General features: G+C 50.5%; 2 protein-coding genes across 5 annotated transcripts in view; both read left to right on the top strand.

Moving 5' to 3' along the window:
- Positions 1-4,279, top strand: part of POP7 (POP7 ribonuclease P/MRP subunit) — a 239,770-nt gene extending 235,491 nt beyond the window's left edge. For all 3 annotated transcript variants that reach the window (XM_075261189.1, XM_075261187.1, XM_075261186.1), the window contains exon 2: positions 3,186-4,279. In XM_075261189.1, coding sequence (XP_075117290.1) covers positions 3,189-3,572 — 384 coding nt within the window. In that variant the 5' untranslated portion in view covers positions 3,186-3,188 and the 3' untranslated portion in view covers positions 3,573-4,279. The remainder of the gene's footprint in view (positions 1-3,185) is intronic.
- Positions 4,280-7,574: 3,295 nt separating this feature from the next.
- The window catches only part of GIGYF1 (GRB10 interacting GYF protein 1), a 38,908-nt gene continuing 32,779 nt past the window's right edge, over positions 7,575-13,703 (top strand). For both annotated transcript variants that reach the window (XM_075261180.1, XM_075261178.1), the window contains exon 1: positions 7,575-8,553. The gene's annotated coding sequence lies outside the window, so the exon portion shown is untranslated. The remainder of the gene's footprint in view (positions 8,554-13,703) is intronic.

Here is a 13,703-nt window from a genome sequence, read left to right as displayed (position 1 = left end):
TGGGTGTCCGAGGCCGTGCCATGTATTGTAGAGGGGGGTGTCTGAGGCCGTGCCATGTATTGTACAGGGGGGTGTCCGAGGCCGTGCCATGTATTGTAGAGGGGGGTGTCTGAGGCCGTGCCATGTATTGTAGAGGGGGGGCTCGAGGCCGTGCCATGTATTGTAGAGGGGGGTGTCGGAGGCCGTGCCGTGTATTGTACAGGGGGGTGTCCGAGGCCGTGCCATGTATTGTAGAGGGGGGGCTCAGAGGCCGTGCCATGTATTGTAGAGGGGGGGCTCGGAGGCCGTGCCATGTATTGTAGAGGGGGGGCTCGGAGGCTGTGCCATGTATTGTAGAGGGGGGGCTCGGAGGCCGTGCCATGTATTGTAGAGGGGGGTGTCCGAGGCCGTGCCATGTATTGTACAGGGGGGTGTCCGAGGCCGTGCCATGTATTGTAGAGGGGGGTGTCTGAGGCCGTGCCATGTATTGTACAGGGGGGTGCTCGAGGCCGTGCCATGTATTGTACAGGGGGGTGTCCGAGGCCGTGCCATGTATTGTAGAGGGGGTGTCCGAGGCCGTGCCATGTATTGTACAGGGGGGTATCCGAGGCCGTGCCATGTATTGTACAGGGGGGTGTCTGAGGCCGTGCCATGTATTGTAGAGGGGGGTGTCCGAGGCCGTGCCATGTATTGTAGAGGGGGGTGTCTGAGGCCGTGCCATGTATTGTACAGGGGGGTGTCTGAGGCCGTACCATGTATTGTACAGGGGGGTGTCCGAGGCCGTGCCATGTATTGTACAGGGGGGTGTCCGAGGCCGTGCCATGTATTGTACAGGGGGGTGTCCGAGGCCGTGCCATGTATTGTAGAGGGGGGTGTCCGAGGCCGTGCCATGTATTGTACAGGGGGGTGTCCGAGGCCGTGCCATGTATTGTAGAGGGGGGTGTCCGAGGCCGTGCCATGTACTGTACAGGGGGGTGTCCGAGGCCGTGCCATGTATTGTACAGGGGGGTGTCCGAGGCCGTGCCATGTATTGTACAGGGGGGTGTCTGAGGCCGTGCCATGTATTGTACAGGGGGGTGTCCGAGGCCGTGCCATGTATTGTAGAGGGGGTGTCCGAGGCCGTGCCATGTATTGTAGAGGGGGGTGTCTGAGGCCGTGCCATGTATTGTAGAGGGGGGTGTCTGAGGCCGTGCCATGTATTGTAGAGGGGGGTGTCTGAGGCCGTGCCATGTATTGTAGAGGGGGGTGTCTGAGGCCGTGCCATGTATTGTAGAGAGGGGGTGTCTGAGGCCGTGCCATGTATTGTAGAGGGGGGTGTCCGAGGCCGTGCCATGTATTGTAGAGGGGGGTGTCCGAGGCTGTGCCATGTATTGTAGAGGGGGGTGTCCGAGGCCGTGCCATGTATTGTAGAGGGGGGTGTCCGAGGCCGTGCCATGTATTGTAGAGGGGGGTGTCCGAGGCCGTGTCATGTATTGTACAGGGGGGTGTCCGAGGCCGTGCCATGTATTGTACAGGGGGGTGTCCGAGGCCGTGCCATGTATTGTACAGGGGGGTGTCCGAGGCCGTGCCATGTATTGTACAGGGGGGTGTCCGAGGCCGTGCCATGTATTGTACAGGGGGGTGTCCGAGGCCGTGCCATGTATTGTAGAGGGGGTGTCCGAGGCCGTGCCATGTATTGTACAGGGGGGTGTCCGAGGCCGTGCCATGTATTGTACAGGGGGGTGTCTGAGGCCGTGCCATGTATTGTACAGAGGGGTGTCCGAAGCCGTGCCATGTATTGTAGAGGGGGGTGCCCGAGGCCGTGCCATGTATTGTAGAGGGGGGTGTCTGAGGCCGTGCCATGTATTGTACAGGGGGGTGTCCGAGGCCGTGCCATGTATTGTAGAGGGGGGGGGGTCTGAGGCCGTGCCATGTATTGTACAGGGGGGTGTCCGAGGCCGTGCCATGTATTGTACAGGGGGGTGTCCGAGGCCGTGCCATGTATTGTACAGGGGGGTGTCCGAGGCCGTGCCATGTATTGTACAGGGGGGTGTCCGAGGCCGTGCCATGTATTGTAGAGGGGGGTGTCCGAGGCCGTGCCATGTATTGTACAGGGGGGTGTCCGAGGCCGTGCCATGTATTGTAGAGGGGGGTGTCCGAGGTCGTGCCATGTATTGTAGTGGGGGGTGTCCGAGGCCGTGCCATGTATTGTAGAGGGGGGTGTCTGAGGCCGTGCCATGTATTGTAGAGGGGGGTGTCCGAGGCCGTGCCATGTATTGTAGAGGGGGGTGTCCGAGGCCGTGCCATGTATTGTAGAGGGGGGTGTCCGAGGCCGTGCCATGTATTGTAGAGGGGGGTGTCCGAGGCCGTGCCATGTATTGTAGAGGGGGGTGTCCGAGGCCGTGCCATGTATTGTACAGGGGGGTGTCCGAGGCCGTGCCATGTATTGTACAGGGGGGTGTCTGAGGCCGTGCCATGTATTGTACAGAGGGGTGTCCGAAGCCGTGCCATGTATTGTAGAGGGGGTGCCCGAGGCCGTGCCATGTATTGTAGAGGGGGGTGTCTGAGGCCGTGCCATGTATTGTACAGGGGGGTGTCTGAGGCCGTGCCATGTATTGTAGAGGGGGGTGACCGAGGCCGTGCCATGTATTGTAGAGGGGGGTGACCGAGGCCGTGCCATGTATTGTAGAGGGGGGTGTCTGAGGCCGTGCCATGTATTGTAGAGGGGGGTGACCGAGGCCGTGCCATGTATTGTAGAGGGGGGTGACCGAGGCCGTGCCATGTATTGTAGAGGGGGGTGTCCGAGGCCGTGCCATGTATTGTAGAGGGGGGTGTCCGAGGCCGTGCCATGTATTGTACAGGGGGGTGTCCGAGGCCGCGCCATGTATTGTACAGGGGGGTGTCCGAGGCCGTGCCATGTATTGTACAGGGGGGTGTCTGAGGCCGTGCCATGTATTGTACAGGGGGGTGTCTGAGGCCGTGCCATGTATTGTAGAGGGGGGGTGTCTGAGGCCATGCCATGGTCCTGTAGAGGGGAGTGTGGAGGTTGTGTTGTGGTATTTTTTTTTTTGGGGGGGGGGGGGGGGCGCTACGGAATGGATTGTGTGTAATACTACATTTCCCCTGTAGGGGGCGGTCCTTTGCATGGTACACCTAGTATTCCGCTGCTATCACCAGGACTACAGGACTCGTCATCCTCCATTATTGCCGATCTTTTCCCTCCACAGACCATGGCTGACCAGACCTCTCATGAGCGCCCCCCCAGTCATCGCCGCCATCCGGCCCCTCACCCACCCCGGGGCCCCAACGACATCTACGTTAACACAAAGACTGATTTCCGTGCCCAGCTGTCTCGGTGTCGCCGCCTCCTGGAGAGTGGGGGGCAGAAGGAGCTGAGGGTACACGGACTGGGCCTCGCCATCGGCCACGCCATTAACCTGGCCTTACAGCTGCAGCTCGCCATGCCTGACAGTCTCCTGCTGTCTGCCAGCACCTCCACCGTGGAGCTGACCGATGACATGGCGGCCGAGGGAGGGAAGGACGGAGAGCCCGGCACCCGAAACAGAAACAACTCTGCTATACATATCCGAGTGTACCGGGCCCATGAGGAGTGAGGGGACAACAAGGACCAGGCGGACAGGGACTGACTATAGTGCCAGAGGACCCGCAATACTCTGCTGGGACTGATCTACAGCCACATTGTGACTCCAGTCACATCCAGAGCTGCACTCATTATTCTGCAACTACATTGTATCTTATACTCCAGTCACATCCAGAGCTGCGCTCATTATTCTGCCCCTACATCAGGTCTTGTACTTGTCACATCCAAAGCTGCGCCTATCATTCTGCCCCACGCTGTATCTTATACTCCAGTCACATCCAGAGCTGCGCCCATCATTCTGCCCCACATTGTATCTTATACTCCAGTCACATCCAGAGCTGCGCTCATCATTCTGCCCCACATTGTATCTTATACTCCAGTCACATCCAGAGCTGCGCCCATCATTCTACCCCACGTTGTATCTTATACTCCAGTCACATCCAGAGCTGTGCCGTTATTAGTCTACACTAGTCGCCTCCAGAGCTGCATTTCTCCTGTTCCATTTGCACTTCTCCATCCTTACAGCGTGTGCGGGTTACGCCACCTCTCCCATGATGCTTTGCACCAGTTGCTTTCTTGTCCAGGACTGAACCAGTCAGGAAAACTAAATCCTGGATTCTTTAGAATTGCAGCATTGGATGTGACTGGAGGAGGAGGGGCGGGCACAATGTGTTGGGTGCTGTGACATCACGTGGTGTCATCCAATAATAAATGTGTGAGATGATGGATCTGCTGACGTGTCCGGGGTTATTCACATACAAACCACTGGGGGCGCTGCTGCCCTGGTCAGCAACACAACCCGGGAAACATAGGAAGTGCCGGACGGTCACATGACACTGACCGAAACACAATCACTAACTAGCAGGGAATGCTGAGAGCGACAGCGCAACGTACAGAGGGCGTAGCCTAATAGAGAGGTGTAATAATGGGGGGGAGGGGGCGCTATTGTGCCCTAGTGTCACTAACACTGTGTGCCCCTAGAAAATTACATAAGTGATGTCAGTGAGAGGGGGCGGGGCTGTGACAACCTCTCAGACATGATATATACAGGGGGCGGGGCTGTGACAATTTCTCGGACATGCTATATACAGGGGGCGGAGCTGTGACTACCTGTCAGATATATATATACACAGGGGACGGGGCTGTGACTACCTCTCGGACATGCTATATACAGGGGGCGGGGCTGTGACTACCTCTCAGACATGATATATACATTGGGCGGGGCTGTGACTACCTCTCGGACATGATATATACAGGGGGTGGGGCTGTGACTACCTGTCAGATATATACACTCACCGGCCACTTTATTAGGTACACCATGCTAGTAACGGGTTGGACCCCCTTTTGCCTTCAGAACTGCCTCAATTCTTCGTGGCATAGATACAACAAGGTGCTGGAAGCATTCCTCAGAGATTTTGCTCCATATTGACATGATGGCATCACACAGTTGCAGTCGCAGATTTGTCGGCTGCACATCCATGATGCAAATCTCCTGTTCCACCACATCCCAAAGATGCTCCTCTATTGGATTGAGATCTGGTGACTGTGGAGGCCATTGGAGTACAGTGAACTCATTGTCATGTTCAAGAAACCAGTCTGAGATGATTCCAGCTTTATGACATGGCATTGCATTATCCTGCTGAAAGTAGCCATCAGATGTTGGGTACATTGTGCTCATAAAGGGATGGACATGGTCAGCAACAATACTCAGGTAGGCTTTGGCGTTGCAACGATGCTCAATTGGTACCAAGGGGCCCAAAGAGTGCCAAGAAAATATTCCCCACACCATGACACCACCACCACCAGCCTGAACCGTTACCGATACAAGGCAGGATGGATCCATGCTTTCATGTTGTTGACGCCAAATTCTGACCCTACCATCCGAATGTCGCAGCAGAAATCGAGACTCATCAGACCAGGCAACGTTTTTCCAATCTTCAATTGTCCAATTTCGATGAGCTTGTGCAAATTGTAGCCTCAGTTTCCTGTTCTTAGCTGAAAGGAGTGGCCCCCGGTGTGGTCTTCTGCTGCTGTAGCCCATCTGTAGCCTCAAAGTGCGACGTACTGTGCGGCGTTCAGAGATGCTCTTCTGGCTACCTTGGGTGTAACGGGTGGCTATTTGAGTCACTGTTGCCTTTCTATCAGCTGGAACCAGTCTGGCCATTCTCCTCTGACCTCTGGCATCAACAACGCATTTCCGCCCCCCACAGAACTGCCGCTCACTGGATGTTTTTTCTTTTTCGGACCATTCTCTGTAAACCCTAGAGATGGTTGTGCGTGAAAATCCCAGTAGATCAGCAGTTTCTGAAATACTCAGACCAGCCCTTCTGTCACCAACAACCATGCCACGTTCAAAGGCACTCAAATCACCTTTCTTCCCCCCCATACTGATGCTCGGTCTGAACTGCAGGAGATTGTCTTGACCATGTCTACATGCCTAAATGCACTGAGTTGCCGCCATGTGATTGGCTGATTAGAAATTAAGTGTTAACAAGCAGTTGGACAGGTGTACCTAATAAAGTGAACGGTGAGTGTATATACACAGGGGGCGGGGCTGTGACTACCTCTCAGACATGCTATATACAGAGGGCGGGGCTGTGACTACCTCTCGGACATACTGTATACAGGGGGCAGGGCTATGACTACCTCTCACACATGATATATACAGGGGGCGTGGCTATGACTACCTCTCACACATGATATATACAGGGGGCGTGGCTATGACTACCTGTCACACATGATATATACAGGGGGCGTGGCTATGACTACCTGTCACACATGATATACAGGGGGCGTGGCTATGACTACCTCTCACACATGATATATACAGGGGGCGTGGCTGTGACTACCTCTCAGACATGCTATATACAGAGGGCGGGGCTGTGACTACCTCTCGGACATACTGTATACAGGGGGCGGGGCTATGACTACCTCTCGGACATACTGTATACAGGGGGCAGGGCTATGACTACCTCTCGGACATACTGTATACAGGGGGCAGGGCTATGACTACCTCTCGGACATACTGTATACAGGGGGCGGGGCTATGACTACCTCTCGGACATACTGTATACAGGGGGCGGGGCTATGACTACCTCTCGGACATACTGTATACAGGGGGCGGGGCTATGACTACCTCTCGGACATACTGTATACAGGGGGCGGGGCTATGACTACCTCTCGGACATACTGTATACAGGGGGCGGGGCTATGACTACCTCTCGGACATACTGTATACAGGGGGCGGGGCTATGACTACCTCTCGGACATACTGTATACAGGGGGCGGGGCTATGACTACCTCTCGGACATACTGTATACAGGGGGCGGGGCTATGACTACCTCTCGGACATACTGTATACAGGGGGCGGGGCTATGACTACCTCTCGGACATACTGTATACAGGGGGCAGGGCTATGACTACCTCTCGGACATACTGTATACAGGGGGCGTGGCTATGACTACCTCTCACACATGATATATACAGGGGGCGTGGCTATGACTACCTGTCACACATGCTATATACAGGGGGCGGGGCTGTGACTACCTCTCGGACATGCTGTATACAGGGGGCGGGGCTGTCAGGAGATGTTGGGGGTTGGGCTGTTGCACTGGGAGGTCACTCAGGGTTCAGCACCTCTAATGTCAGTTACTACATGTGGGCGGGGCTGTTTCACAACCTTCACTGGCCCCGCCCACTATCTCCCCGCAGAGCTTTCGTTCCCCACTTCCGTTATGGGCAGACTGCACCGGAAGCCGCCGCTATACGCTGCGCTGTGTGAGGAGAGGGCAGGGCCGCCAGTTAGCGCCATCACTAGCCCTGGCCTGTGTCCCGCTACTCGGCGTCAATGTCATTAAAACATATGTCAATAAAGTTACTTTAAAAAAAAATGTTGTTGTTACTTCGCTGAGATTGGCCGGATGATTAGTCACGTGAGGCGCGAGGGCTTGGCCTGGTGTGATAGACTGGCGCTCGGAGTGTGGGCGTGGCCAGAGTGTCACGTGATCCCCTCCTCACGGCGCGGCCGCCATCTTGTTTTGGGATCCTCCGCACACGGAGGAGGGTGCGTGACGTGTCGTGACGTAACGAAGACTATCGCGACTGAGGCGACAGGAATTCAACTTCTCAGGAGGGAGAGAGTCAGCGCGGCCCCTCCGGGAGTCAACGGCCCGACCGCCCGACAGAGTACGCGGCCCGGGGCCTAGTAGTGAGCTCCTGTCTCCTCCCCTCCTCGTAGCTAGAGAGGCGAGCGCTGAGGAGAGGGCCCCTGACAGAGCGAACGCGGGCCCGGGGCCTACTACAGGGGGCCGTATACACAGGCCTGGGGCCTACGGGTCACAGCCCCTATAGCTAGTCCATCAGTGTATACACAGGCCTGGGGCCTACAGGTCCCCCTATACATATACAGGCCCAGAGAGGACAGTGCAGCAGTGTATACACAGGCCCGGGGCTTCTAGGTCACCCCATATAGCTATTACCTAGAGGGACCCATAGAGGACAGTACAGGAGTACACACACACACGCCTGGGGCCTATAGGGTGCGCTATATACACCGCTCAGGCTCTGTATACTGAGAGGGCAGGCACTATACACATCTATACTGTACACCCGGCTATGTGCGGCTCTCTAGCCATACAGCTGCATCCCGCCAGGCCACTATATACTCTATAGAGAGGGTCGCGGTCACCAGTCTTCTCCACTAGGTTTATGTTTACATTGAGTAGAGGGGTCAGCCATAGAGTCAGGGGGCAGTATAATCAGCGGCAGTGCTCTCTAGGCCAGTATATACCATAGGCACAGGACTATATACACCTCTGTATACCCCCTGGACCCCACAATCACTCCTTAGAGTTCATGCTGCAAGAGGAGGACTGATCGGACATCAGCGCCCGCCAGGGCGTCCACAAGGAGCGCAGGCGCCACAGACTCACCGCACGGTCAGAATCCCACCAAGGGCTGCACACTACCGAGACCACAGGGCGTCCTGGTGGAAGGCAAGTGTCCACGTGTGTAATGGATGTGTGACATGTATCTGTCATGTGTGTAACGTGTTATTGGAGGTTGCACTGTATCAGTGGTTATTGCTACTGTGCTTAATAAACTTTTGTTATAGTTACTTTCCCTTAATTTGAGGGGTGTCCTGTGTGGGACATAAGTGTGGGAAGGATCAATGACATTGTGCACTGGGCCTTTACTTACATCAGATGGTATCGTATTATACACCACAGCTGCGCTCACTATTCTGCTGGTGCAGTCACTGTGTACATACATTACATTACTTATCCTGTATTATACTCCAGAGCTGCGCTCACTATTCTGCTGGTACAGTCACTGTGTACATACATTACATTACTTATCCTGTATTATACTCCAGAGCTGCGCTCACTATTCTGCTGGTACAGTCACTGTATACATACATTACATTACTTATCCTGTATTATACTCCAGAGCTGCGCTCACTATTCTGCTGGTACAGTCACTGTGTACATACATTACATTACTTATCCTGTATTATACTCCAGAGCTGCGCTCACTATTCTGCTGGTACAGTCACTGTGTACATACATTACATTACTTATCCTGTATTATACTCCAGAGCTGTGCTCACTATTCTGCTGGTGCAGTCACTGTGTACATACATTACTTATCCTGTATTATACCCCAGAGCTGCGCTCACTATTCTGCTGGTACAGTCACTGTGTACATACATTACATTACTTATCCTGTATTATACTCCAGAGCTGCGCTCACTATTCTGCTGGTGCAGTCACTGTGTACAGACATTACATTACTTATCCTGTATTATACTCCAGAGCTGCGCTCACTATTCTGCTGGTACAGTCACTGTGTACATACATTACATTACTTATCCTGTATTATACTCCAGAGCTGCGCTCACTATTCTGCTGGTGCAGTCACTGTGTACATACATTACATTACTTATCCTGTATTATACCCCAGAGCTGCGCTCACTATTCTGCTGGTACAGTCACTGTGTACATACATTACACTACTTATCCTGTATTATACTCCAGAGCTGCGCTCACTATTCTGCTGGTACAGTCACTGTGTACATACATTACAGTACTTATCCTGTATTATACTCCAGAGCTGCGCTCGCTATTCTGCTGGTACAGTCACTGTGTACATACATTACATTAATTATCCTATATTATACTCCAGAGCTGCGCTCACTATTCTGCTAGTACAGTCACTGTGTACATACATTACATTACATTACTTATCCTGTATTATACTCCAGAGCTGCGCTCACTATTCTGCTGGTACAGTCACTGTGTACATACATTACATTACTTATCCTGTATTATACTCCAGAGCTGCGCTCACTATTCTGCTAGTACAGTCACTGTGTACATACATTACATTACATTACTTATCCTGTATTATACTCCAGAGCTGCGCTCACTATTCTGCTGGTGTAGTCACTGTGTACATACATTACATTACTTATCCTGTATTATACTCCAGAGCTGCGCTCACTATTCTGCTGGTGCAGTCACTGTGTACATACATTACATTACTTATCCTGTATTATACTCCAGAGCTGCGCTCACTATTCTGCTGGTACAGTCACTGTGTACATACATTACATTACTTATCCTGTATTATACTCCAGAGCTGCGCTCACTATTCTGCTGGTACAGTCACTGTGTACATACATTACTTATCCTGTATTATACTCCAGAGCTGCACTCACTATTCTGCTGGTACAGTCACTGTGTACATACATTACATTACTTATGCTGTATTATACTCCAGAGCTGCGCTCACTATTCTGCTGGTGCAGTCACTGTGTACATACATTACATTACTTATCCTGTATTATACTCCAGAGCTGCGCTCACTATTCTGCTGGTACATTCACTGTGTACATACATTACATTACCTATCCTGTATTATACTCCAGAGCTGCGCTCACTATTCTGCTGGTGCAGTCACTGTGTACATATATTACTTATCCTGTATTATACCCCAGAGCTGCGCTCACTATTCTGCTGGTGCAGTCACTGTGTACATACATTACATTACTTATCCTGTATTATACTCCAGAGCTGCACTCACTATTCTGCTGGTACAGTCACTGTTTACATACATTACATTACTTATCCTGTATTATACTCCAGAGCTACGCTCCCTATTCTGCTGGTACAGTCACTGTGTACATACATTACATTACTTATCCTGTATTATACTCCAGAGCTACGCTCCCTATTCTGCTGGTACAGTCACTGTGTACATACATTACATTACTTATCCTGTATTATACTCCAGAGCTGCGCTCACTATTCTGCTGGCACAGTCACTGTGTACATACATTACATTACATTACTTATCCTGTATTATACTCCAGAGCTGCGCTCACTATTCTGCTGGTGCAGTCACTGTGTACATACATTACATTACTTATCCTGTATTATACCCCAGAGCTGCGCTCACTATTCTGCTGGTGCAGTCACTGTGTACATACATTACTTATCCTGTATTATACTCCAGAGCTGCGCTCACTATTCTGCTGGTACAGTCACTGTGTACATACATTACAGTACTTATCCTGTATTATACTCCAGAGCTGCGCTCGCTATTCTGCTGGTACAGTCACTGTGTACATACATTACATTACTTATCCTGTATTATACTCCAGAGCTGCGCTCACTATTCTGCTGGTACAGTCACTGTGTACATACATTACATTACTTATCCTGTATTATACTCCAGAGCTGCGCTCACTATTCTGCTGGTACAGTCACTGTGTACATACATTACTTATCCTGTATTATACTCCAGAGCTGCGCTCACTATTCTGCTGGTACAGTCACTGTGTACATACATTACATTACTTATGCTGTATTATACTCCAGAGCTGCGCTCACTATTCTGCTGGTGCAGTCACTGTGTACATACATTACATTACTTATCCTGTATTATACTCCAGAGCTGCGCTCACTATTCTGCTGGTGCAGTCACTGTGTACATACATTACATTACTTATCCTGTATTATACTCCAGAGCTGCGCTCACTATTCTGCTGGTACAGTCACTGTGTACATACATTACATTACTTATCCTGTATTATACTCCAGAGTTGCGCTCACTATTCTGCTGGTGCAGTCACTGTGTACATTCATTACATTACTTCTCTTGTATTATACACCAGAGCTGCGCTCACTATTCTGCTGGTGCAGTCACTGTGTACATACATTACATTACTTATCCTGTATTATACTCCAGAGCTGCGCTCACTATTCTGCTGGTACAGTCACTGTGTACATACATTACATTACTTATCCTGTATTATACCCCAGAGCTGCACTCACTATTCTGCTGGTGCAGTCACTGTGTACATACATTACTTATCCTGTATTATACCCCAGAGCTGCGCTCACTATTCTGCTGGTACAGTCACTGTGTACATACATTACATTACTTATCCTGTATTATACCCCAGAGCTGCGCTCACTATTCTGCTGGTGCAGTCACTGTGTACATACATTACATTACTTATCCTGTATTATACTCCAGAGCTGCGCTCACTATTCTGCTGGTACAGTCACTGTGTACATACATTACATTACTTATCCTGTATTATACTCCAGAGTTGCGCTCACTATTCTGCTGGTGCAGTCACTGTGTACATTCATTACATTACTTCTCTTGTATTATACACCAGAGCTGCGCTCACTATTCTGCTGGTGCAGTCACTGTGTACATACATTACATTACTTATCCTGTATTATACTCCAGAGCTGCGCTCACTATTCTGCTGGTACAGTCACTGTGTACATACATTACATTACTTATCCTGTATTATACCCCAGAGCTGCACTCACTATTCTGCCGGTGCAGTCACTGTGTACATACATTACATTACTTATCCTGTATTATACTGCAGAGCTGCGCTCACTATTCTGCTGGTACAGTCACTGTGTACATACATTACTTCTCCTGTATTATACTCCAGAGCTGCGCTCACTATTCTGCTGGTACAGTCACTGTATACATACATTACATTACTTATCCTGTATTATACTCCAGAGCTGCGCTCACTATTCTGCTGATACAGTCACTGTGTACATACATTACTTCTCCTGTATTATACTCCAGAGCTGCGCTCACTATTCTGCTGGTGCAGTCACTGTGTACATACATTACATTACTTATCCTGTATTATACTCCAGAGCTGCGCTCACTATTCTGCTGGTGCAGTCACTGTGTACATACATTACTTATCCTGTATTATACCCCAGAGCTGCGCTCACTATTCTGCTGGTACAGTCACTGTATACATATATTACATTACTTATCCTGTATTATACTCCAGAGCTGCGCTCACTATTCTGCTGGTGCAGTCACTGTGTACATACATTACATTACTTATCCTGTATTATACTCCAGAGCTGCACTCACTATTCTGCTGGTACAGTCACTGTGTACATGCATTACATTACTTATCCTGTATTATACTCCAGAGTTGCGCTCACTATTCTGCTGGTGCAGTCACTGTGTACATTCATTACATTACTTCTCTTGTATTATACACCAGAGCTGCGCTCACTATTCTGCTGGTGCAGTCACTGTGTACATACATTACATTACTTATCCTGTATTATACTCCAGAGCTGCGCTCACTATTCTGCTGGTACAGTCACTGTGTACATACATTACATTACTTATCCTGTATTATACCCCAGAGCTGCACTCACTATTCTGCCGGTGCAGTCACTGTGTACATACATTACATTACTTATCCTGTATTATACTGCAGAGCTGCGCTCACTATTCTGCTGGTACAGTCACTATGTACATACATTACATTACTTATCCTGTATTATACTCCAGAGCTGCGCTCACTATTCTGCTGGTACAGTCACTGTATACATACATTACATTACTTATCCTGTATTATACTCCAGAGCTGCGCTCACTATTCTGCTGGTACAGTCACTGTGTACATACATTACTTCTCCTGTATTATACTCCAGAGCTGCGCTCACTATTCTGCTGGTACAGTCACTGTATACATACATTACATTACTTATCCTGTATTATACTCCAGAGCTGCGCTCACTATTCTGCTGATACAGTCACTGTGTACATACATTACTTCTCCTGTATTATACTCCAG

This window comes from Leptodactylus fuscus (assembly GCF_031893055.1).
Source record: "Leptodactylus fuscus isolate aLepFus1 chromosome 5 unlocalized genomic scaffold, aLepFus1.hap2 SUPER_5_unloc_1, whole genome shotgun sequence".
In the NCBI taxonomy this organism is placed as follows: domain Eukaryota; kingdom Metazoa; phylum Chordata; class Amphibia; order Anura; family Leptodactylidae; genus Leptodactylus; species Leptodactylus fuscus.
Note: the sequence above shows the minus strand (reverse complement) of the source record. Positions and strands in the feature narration are given on the sequence as shown.